The 10,372-nt window shown below is 43.1% G+C and overlaps 1 protein-coding gene across 1 annotated transcript in view; it reads right to left on the bottom strand.

Annotated features, from left to right (window-relative positions):
- Positions 1-10,372, bottom strand: part of BAG3 (BCL2 associated athanogene 3) — a 31,354-nt gene that overhangs the window by 5,115 nt on the left and 15,867 nt on the right. Inside the window, exon 4 of the mRNA XM_017746811.1 lies at positions 5-208. Within this exon, the coding sequence (XP_017602300.1) occupies positions 5-208 (204 nt within the window). The remainder of the gene's footprint in view (positions 1-4; positions 209-10,372) is intronic.

Consider the following 10,372-nt stretch of genomic DNA (forward strand, 5'->3'; position numbering starts at 1 on the left):
GGGTGGGCACGGCCTCTGTCTTGTACCTCTGCAGCCCTGGCTGCGGGGCAGAGCAGCAGGGGTGCTGCTGCCGGCCGTCGATGCCCTCGTGGATGACGGGAATGGGGATATAGCCCGCCCGGAGCTTGGGGTATCCCACGTGTCCTTCTCGGGCCGCTGGCTGCTTGGGGCTGTCACGGGATGGGCCATTTGCTGAGGACTGGCCTTCCTGGAAGTGAAAAACAGCACAGCGCACTTGTTGGTAGCTCAATAAACATGGTAAGAGAAAGCTGCTGTAAAGGTCTGTCCCCAAAAGCAGCATTAGCTGTGTGTGAGGAGCTCAGACCCTCTCAGGCCTGTGCAGGGCAGCCAACAGCAGGTGCCAACACTGCAGGCAAGGGGAGCAAGCTAAAAAGTCTGCTAATGTGTGGGGCTTTCACCCCCACTTCTCATAAGCACTCACTTGTGCTTTGAAATACCTGCCTAATTCCAGCTGGATTTCTTACTTATCATGCATTACTAGCACTTAGCCACCAGCCCACCCACCCTCTTCAGAGGGAGCTCATCCAACTCAAACAAGTGCCCATGGTACCAGAAGCATTTCCTCAGCACTGCTCAGAGCACATCTGTGCTACATCTAAAAAGACACTTGCAAGGAAGACTAATCCCAACAGAAGCACAAGTTTTGTTGGTATCATTTCTTCCCCCGGCTATTTGAAGAGATACTAACACTGCACACTAAACATGCATTCACTTCTTGCTAAGGAGGCTCTGGTTCAGTAAATATTGAGGGAGAGGGAAGGGGAAGACAGGATAGCTTAACAAAGAGGAAAACATTGAAAAGCAAGATTTAAAAATCCCTGTGTTGTCTGAGTACACTCACTGGGCAATGTCAAAGCTCTGGCAAGGGTGGAAGTGGTTTGCACTAAGAGCCCTCACAAGTCCTCTAGTAAGTTCTTCCTGCATCGGTCATTCTATTTTGAGACTCTGCGAGGGCCAAGTTCCAGATGTATCTCTAAGTCAGATCATATAACAAGCACCTCTGTCATTCAGAGGGTAATGTCATTATTCAGTAAGAGGAGAATTTAATAAGGGGACATATGGTGCAAGTGTTGGAAACCCTATTTTTAAAGGGGTGTTTAAGCTGCAAAAATATTTCATGTTGCTCCTGTACACATTAACATACTAATTCATTAGAAATTTACTGTTTTACCAACCAGATTATCAGAGTCCTTCCTATATGATAGTATCACCTTAAAAAGTGATATCTGAGATTACCTCTTAGCAGTGAAACTGCAGAGAATAGAGGCTGTTATTTACGTAAGCTAATGAAGACAAAAAACACAGAAAGGAACAAATTCAAAGTCTAAGCCCCACTGTTCCATTTCCTTTTACTCATTAAAAGGAAAAAACCCTCCACAGAGGAAGAATTCTGGAAGAGGCATAGAGGAGAGCCAAGCCTAGAAAGTTCGCAGAGAGTAGCAATCTGAAGTCTTGGCTTTCCCAGCTGCAGAACAAGGATGACCTCATGCCAACGTCTGCACCAGGATCCACAAGTGAGTCATTTTAAATTCACCCTACCAGGAAACCACATTCCTCTGCTCCACGCAGACTGTCCGGGGGCTTTCAGAACCCCACACACCAACAAGCACTCGCTCTTTCACCTCCCACCAGCATAACCCCGGCCCCACAGCTCTCCCGGGATCCGGAGGGACGCGCCGTTACGTCAGCAAACTGCATTTGCCGGAAAATAAATCTGAGGTGTGCTCAGCTGACAACAATGCGAGGCTGTGCCAGAGCCAAGCGTGCACCAGAGCCGGGCTGGGAGGGGACCCGATGATTCCCTGGCGGGAAGCAGCACCTTGGTGCTGCGCTGACTCCGGGCATTCTGCGAGCGCCAGCTGCTCGGCACAGTGTCCCCGCCGCAGTAACCTGAGCGGCCACCCCACCTACAGCCACGGCTCCCACCGCTATAAAAAGGAGATTCTCTCACTTCCAGCAGCTCTGCGGGAACGGTCGGTGCTGGGATGGGTTTAGGAGCTGGGTGGGCCAGCAGCACCTACAGATGCCCTGGCATGAGAAAGTCGTCAGCCAAACCTGCTCTGCTCCACCTGGGTGTACAGAACTGCCCTAAGGGAGTAGTTGTTTTGGGGTCTGCGTTGTCTTTAACAGCTCCATTTGGGGATAAGACCTCCAGTTTTCTGGAGTAATCCACAATGATAAATCATTCAATAGGGACAGTGTCCCACTCCCCCCACCCTCCATGAACCCACCCCCAAAGAGTCCAGTCACAGGCTTCCCCTCCCTTGTCTTCGTGTTCAGAGCCATGAGGCTGCCCTTGTTTTGAACCTTCTTAGCAATCTGAGAAATCTGCCACTGCAACTTAAGCCCTGGTAAGAAATACGAAAGAAACAGCCCAAACACAAAGCAAAAATCAGGTTGGACTGCTTTTCCAAATGATCCAGTTTATAAATGAAGTAAAACTGCTATCAATACCTTGGGGTTTTTTGTTTTGTTGCCTTTGTTTTTTAAATAGAAACACTGGCCCCTCATCAAGTGCCACAGCATGAACTATACTCCCATGATTTCTCACATATTCTTACAGCTTCAGACAACCTGTGCTGCTCCTGTGCAAAGTTAGTATTTCAAGCTGGCCCTTTGTTGCTGGCTTTTTTCCCCTGTAGTCAGGTCTAACCACAGAGGCCTCAACTGCACAGTCATACTGGAGCAGCCCTCAGTAAAAGAGCAAATGCAGTGTCCTTGTTTTTCCCCACCATCAGTGGCTCTGAGGCACAGATCAGGTTTAGGAAAGGTGCTCTCATCACAACTGCACTTCCTGATCTACATTGTTCCCTTCAACACTTAATTAATCCTTAACTCTCCACGCAGTTGCTTACATTAGCCAGCTTGTTTCGACACATCTTTAACATTCTTTCTTTCCTGTTTCTTTTCTTCCCACTGCCCTACAATCACAAACATGGACAATCCAGGTGTTCTGAAACTCCCATCGCTGGGGAAAGACACCACAGCCAAAGACTATGGCAGCCCTGGGTTCAGGGAGATGCTGCCAGTGGTTTGGGTCTGTATTTAGTGAGAATCCGACACAACAGTGAGTGCGTGCAGATCCCAGTGTCCCTGTCTCCAGACTTCTGGCCAAATCAGTTCTGTTTTGTGCATGGGAGCCTGTTTCCAGCCCGGACAAACAGGTTCTGGAAGACTTCAGGAGAAGCTCAGGTGTGCCTGGGGACACTTTGGCAAGGGGGAGGAATGGAATCAAGCTCTGGAAAGCTCTCATTGTAACACTATGGAAAAGAAATTCATGGATTCCCTCCTAATGCTTTAATTCCACAGCACAGCTAGCACAACAAAAAGTAACCATTTTTTGGTTTTGCCTTCTATCGCATACAGTTCTTGCTTGTTACATTAACAAACCTGCTACCTGGAAAAAGCCCAGAGTTCACATTTAACACAAACTTGCACAGAGAAATGACTAACGAATGACAAGTCTTAGTCCATCATCCTTCCTGGTTTAAGTATAAAAAAAACACCCAGGAACCCAACTTGGGTTTCTGCATTAAAACAAATTGTAGCAAACTTCTCCTGACCTCATCTAAGGAAACAAGAAGTTCCTTAAAATTGACAGCACGTACACGCAACAGAGTATCAACTAATTTTCAGTAAGTAGAAGGACTGGCTCTCAGCAACCCCCAGCTGTGATCACACACCTAATTTATCTTTAAGAGATAGAATCTTTCAAAAGGAGGAAGCACAAAAATGCAAAACTCCCTTGAGCAGCTCAGAAATTTTCACAACAGCTCCAGCCTACATTTCAGGTAACCTGAAATACCCACAGGAACACAAATCCAATCCAGCACTTCAGGAGGTGCTGAGGTAAGTCATGACATCCAGGCAAATGAGAGTTTTGGGCCAGCTGCAGGAGGGACAGTGGAGCTGTGCCTGGAGGTCTGCTCAGGAGCAGTGACAGCACTCGCACCTCTCGGGACGAGGACGAGCGTTTGTTGTGAGGCCATCACCAGGATAAATAAAGGTGCAGCCAGCACGAGTTGTGCAACTGGAAAAAACACTTCATACCCCCAAAATCCTACTGCTGGCTTCCCATGGGAAGGGCACTGTCAGGACTGGCACTAAAATCCTCCAACTTGCTCACGTTTTAAGTGAGTTCTGAGGCCACGAGCCAGCGGAATGAAAAAAGCAACAGCAAGAGAAAAAGCACAACCTTGCACCAGGATTCTCAGTACAGCTGTACTATCTGGAGTGGATAATGGATAACTCCTAGTGCACCCCAAGTATGCTCAAGTGTTATTCCAGACTCAAACACAGAAACCTGAAAATTCAGTCACTGCTGATGCTGGCAAATAGCCACTGGAGTTTTCCAGACAGCTCTACCCTTCAAATTAAATTTGTCACAATACTCTGTATTCATGTTAAATGACTTGAATAGTTGTATCAAATTCAGAATCTCCCTTTTGAGACTCCTTACATAATACATTTGTCATTCCTCAAATACTAAAATGTTCTGAAGAAAAGTCTAAGAGCCTCCTTTTCTGCCATTGCAGTCTTGCATTTTTCTTAACCTGTACTGATGTTATTTGCACTGCAGTCAATCCAGTTCTCTAAAGCACGTTACTCACACATGTAGCACCCCTGTAGCTCTTGAAGAGCAGTGCAAGTATTTAAATTGTACCCATTTTGTAAATATTATCTAGCAACAGGAAAATAAAATTTACCCACACTGCCAAGAGATTAAACAACTTCTCTGTATGCAAACAGATGGTCCACTGCCTTCAGTGTCATCCCAAACTTGTAAGCTGCTGCTACAGACTACCATGCAAACAATTATTCTTGTTGCTCAAATGATTGAGAAAATACCAGTACCTGACAAAAATCTTACTTGAGAACACAACTTCCTTAATTTTAAGCCCAGATCCTATATATTTAGGAAGGGAATAGCATGATTCTGTTCTTTCACAATCAAATAAAGCAACATAACTCAAATGAGTGGCATATAATAAAGTTTTCTTCACACACTTGCTCAAACCTGTATTTTATCAGAAATTGCTATGAATAACGAAAAAAGCCAGTAGTACCCAATATTCAAATCTAAGAATGAAGTAACCACTCTATTTATTAGAAAAAACTCTTTTTTGTCATAGAAAGGCAGACCTTTAACCATTAGAACTAGGTTTCACAACCACTTGGACTTTACTTTCAGCCAGACCTTTTTTCCTTCTCTGTTGCATTAACTACAAAAGTGCTACACTACCTTTGCTACCAACAGAAACCACCATATCCCAAGTATTTCTAAGAAGTTCCTCACCAGTGCTGTGTGTTTGAACATATTAATAGCACAACATCAGCATGAGCTGGGTTTTACTAGCACTTCCCAGAGAACTACACAAGTTGGAAGGTACCCAGTGATTTGCTCTCAGTGCTGACTCCAAACTTCTTACAGCCCTGCCTCAGCTGCTGCAGACATTTGCATTCTCACCCTTTTACTCACAATTTATGCTTAAATATATAGACTGAGTGCATAGGCATTTGAGCAAGATATCATTAGCTAATGACTGAAGGAAACCATGAATAAGCTTAGTTGCATGAGCTGTCTCAGTAGAGCTTCGTGTCAGTCGCATCATGTAACCCAATTACAGGCCAAGCTGCTTTTGATGTTCTACTTGCTGAATGCTGAGTTTTATTTCCCAGCATACACAGGTGTAGGCAAACAGGCCTTTTGTTCTCTCTTGTAATTACCAAGTTGTATTATACAAGCATTACATTAACATTTGCTCTAACCGATGCCATTAGAAATAAATAAACACTATTAAAAACTGAAGGAGAAAACTAATCCTAAGCTTTTCACAACAGAGAGCCTTACTGGAGCAGATGTATTTGTTATCTTGCAGATCCATCTTGTTCCAGGAACAAAACCTGTCCTCTTTTAATCACTAGGAAGATTCTTTCTTCAGCTAAAATGCCTTGGCAGACATGACAACACCTGCCCTGTGTGCCCATGAGTGGAAGTTGGCACTGAAAGCACCCAATGGGCCAAACTGAACACGTTTGAGAAAGAAACAATGACTTCTCCCTCTGAGGAGCAGAGTGCTCTTGGGAGAGCTGGGATCACCACCCACCCTGCCAGCTTTAGTGGCTGGAGTTAGAGAAAAGCCCTTTAGAGAGCTAACAGAAATATCCTTGTCAAGGGCGATGAGAATGACACTTTATTCAGTTATTTCTGTTCACTGCCTCATTACCTAAGAAGCAGGTGGTCAACTTGTTGCTTTCCTATTAGTTATGGCCCAGGAATCTGAAATACATCAGAAAGCACAAGCCTCAAGAATTAGCAAAACAAGGCCTCATAAACAAAGGAGACTAAGCAGATAATGGTTGAAGAGTGGGCTGTGAATTTCACAGTTTATAGTTAGGCTCCACATTTTCATCTAAAATTTCATTTTGTACACAGCAGTTTTCTGACTTCATCTCCTCAAAGAGCAATTTTCCAACACTATAAAAGAATGCTACATTGCACCCCATTTATTAATTATAAGGATTTGCCATCAGCCATAAAAAAACCCCACACTTTCGTGCTACCTGGCCTACTGGGTGATGTCAGACAAGTCTCTTTCCCACCCCATGCCTGATTTTCCTGTCTGTAAAAGAAGGAAAAATAAAAATAATCAAACCAACAGCTTCTGCAACATGTTTAAGACACAGCATTTTTCTTTTTGCCTGTAATTAAGTAATGTGATCTGTGTGAACGAGCCACTTCTTCTAATTTACATTTACCTTTACCTTGGCATGGAGAGAGACCACAGCTTACCTAGAGAGTGATACTGTCTGTACAGCCCAAAGCATATTGGATTGTTACCTGCCTTATCATGGCTCCAGTGGGAACAATTCTATTTTTGCCACATAGTCATGGAAAAGTTCTGCCTGTGCACACAAGTGTTAAAATTACAGCTCCTAGGTAAGAATGCTGCCACTTGGCACAAGTATTCTTCCTTTGTCCTTTAGACACGGGCCACACAGTGCCAGGAGTTACACAGAACCCTGCAACACCTTTTCTCTGCTTTTCCTCTTGCATTATCTCCAGTATCATTTCTTCATGTTCCTGTCTCTTATTTCTGATTAGATCCACCCCTTGTTTTCAGGTTAATTGATATGTCTCTAAGTTAATTCCCTGCTCACCATGTTCTGTCGGGGGGGGCTTTAAATAACTACACAAAGCAGCTGCAGGGAATCTGGACAAAGCCAGAACACAACCCTCCAAAAATCCCCTACAGATAATTTTACCACTCCTATCTATTATGCCTTTTCTGTGCAGTACCTTTTTAATCCAGTAACTAATTTATTAGCCTGACAGAATGCACATCACATTAGGAATGTAAAAACACTGCAGGTGAAAGAGACCTTAATTGTTACTACGTTGACCTCAGATTCCCTTCCCCTGAGGGGAAGCACTGCGAGAGGTGCAGCGTCAGAGGGGCTGCTCTGACCTCTCAATGCAACTTCTAATTTGGTCTACCAAGGATTTTTCAGTCAACTTGACCATGAGAAGTCAGTGCTCAAAAATAAGTCCACTGCTAAAGAGATGCGAATTGAGTGACTTCAGACTTATTTGGGGAAGCAGAGAAGAAAGAGATGCAACAGTCATGAAGGGAGAGGATGAAAACTTAGGTGTAGTTAGCTGTTCCCCAATGAAGCATCAGGAGGGTGAGATGGCTGCTTCTTCCTTTGTTCAGGCCTGTGCACTCATTGCTGCAGCCAATACTTATCATAGATCACATTTATGACTGCTCCCTGACTCCTGCCTGGCTGCTGCAGCTTTTATCTCAAACCCAAGGCACCAGTGAGCTATTGATCACTTCAATATCCGTTAGTGAAGCTCAGCACAGTCAATTCCTTTGGTTTATTTTTAGCTGCATTATTTCCCAGGGAGTTTACTGCATGTGGCAACAACACATAGAAGGGGCATCGATAAATACCTATACAAGCCTTCTTTGTTTTCTTCTTTAAATGCAATCTATTTTTATCAACACTTTGCGGAACACCAAGTTAACAATTTAATCCCGTAAGACAATTCTGCAGGAAGTATGCAGAACTGTGATGCCCTAAGTTAGCACAGAAAATAATTACAATAAGTAAGCATAGGAAATGAGTAATTCTATCAAAATAATAATAAAAAGAAGTGGCACTGCTAGTAAACACATTTTTTACTAAAAGTATGTATGTACATCTTCACTGTATTGATTGTGCCTTACTCTTTAAATGTCTTACTGTTAACTAATCAGATCCTTCAAAGAAAATCATTAGTCTACCAAAAAGCTTCATTAATAAATATTTTTCTGTCATTTTCAAAGTCATCCCTAATTTCTCACCGGAACAACAAGAGATTTTTTCCTCTTTCTCATGAAGCACTCCCTAATCCATCCTTATGCTGCAGTGATTTCTCACATGTAACAGAAACAAACATGCAGAGGAAGAACACCCATCCTTCATGTGGGTAAAAAAAAAAAAGTCAGACTGAATGAGGAAATAACAGAGCCATCTGAATTCACAAATGCATCTAAAACACAGAGTTAAATGCAAACTCAGGGTCTGGTTTTGTTGCTTTAAAATGGCTTTGTCATGGGTTAAAGTTTCAGAAGAGCCACTTCAACTTTTACCTGATTATGTATCTGGCACAGATTACTGCAGTCAGCATGGCTACACTGATGTTAAGCCCAGGGTAAGTGAGAAGAGCAAGATCAAGCACTTGGGAACAACAGGACTTTATTATGACACTGTCTCAGCTCTATTATTACTGAGCTAGAAAAGCTCGGTTAGCCCTAGATCTGTGCTCCAGTCGTTGTCCACTTACAGTGTAATGCCTCAGTTCATTGCCTAATCTCTTCAGAAAGGGAACAAACATTCACAGAGAATATTGGTGGATATAGTGCAAGACCACCTTAAAGGTAGTAAAAAGATCACTAATTTCACTGTCAGATTTCAGTGAAAGCAACACAATGACAGAGTCAGCACAAGTTTGATCTTCATATAATCATCCTTGAAAAAAAGCATGAAGTCTGACACATGCAGTCAGCTTTTTTGATTCTCAGATCACTTCTAAAAGCCCCAAGTTCTCATTTGAGCTGGGCTGAGAATGAAGGAAATCAGAAAACTCTCCTCATCAAGTCTTTTTCTGCTTTCATCTGTGGTCATGTCCTTCCAACCTGTTCAGGTATTAACAGAAGTCTGGTGTCTTCAAAAATCCTTGCTGGATTTGAAATTCAATTTCAGTGAGTAATTTGCCTTCCTTGACATTACCTAGCCAAGAAGATATTATTTAGGAAAAGACGTATTTTTCCTTGGCCCTGATTCTAAGACTTTTTTTGCTAACTAGTACCTGTCCTTGTGAAATACACTGGTACTCAACAAACTAATGATTTCAGCAGCTGTCTGTGAATTCCACACTTAACTCAAGGCTCTGACAAATGGCTCTGTGAGAGCAGTTACACACCACTTCTATCCTCATAAACTGGAGGATTTTTTTAGATTGGAACTCCCAAAAAATCAACAGTCCATCTCTGGGGGCATTTCTCTGTCTCTCAGTGAACAAACCCAAAGCACACATTCCTGCTTACAGCCAGGAGTAACAGATTTTCCTGTTTGGAAGAGAACACATCCCACAAGAGCTGTTCAAAAGCAGGTGCTCCTTTTTGTACCTGTGACAGCCCTTGCGAATTGGCAGAAGAGGCAGAGGCACTTCTCATTACCACAGATTTCACACGAGATAGGGGTGAAAATTTGTTTTGTTTCAGGCACCCACTCAAGCAGAGGGCTTATCCATCAGAGAACTTCCAACTCTCTTCACACAATTATTGAAAGCAGCTTGAGTCTGACTGTTCTGTTAAATAGGCTAAATCTCAACTGGTATTCCTGGAACAAAAGCCTTTGAGTAAACAGCACACTTTTATTCTCAAGTACATTCGATGGTTATAAAAATCACACTATTTCTTATTTTTACTACCATAACTGCCAGCGTTAGCAGGTGCCTCAAAAAAGGAGATAAAACACTTTTTCCTATGCTAGTCTCAATATTCCTAATATCAAATTACATTTTTCTAAGACCCCTGTGTATTATTACTAGAAATTATTTATAGATCAAATGAACTAGCACTTGAAGTGCTGCAAAGGGGGTTAATTTGTGATAGAGAAGTACGTCCCTTCCTTTTCAAGGCCAGCTGCTCTCACAGCGAGCTTTCAGTCACGGTCTGCGCTCGCAAATCGGGCAATTACTATTTTAAGAAATAGTAAGTTCTTAAAATAATTAACACTTCTTGAGCACTTCGCTCCTCACGTTGTACGTAAGGCAAGGGGAGGAAAACTTCCAACGGGT

The sequence above is a fragment of the Corvus brachyrhynchos genome, unplaced genomic scaffold (genome assembly GCF_000691975.1).
Source record: "Corvus brachyrhynchos isolate BGI_N302 unplaced genomic scaffold, ASM69197v1 scaffold319, whole genome shotgun sequence".
Classification (NCBI taxonomy): Eukaryota; Metazoa; Chordata; class Aves; order Passeriformes; family Corvidae; genus Corvus; species Corvus brachyrhynchos.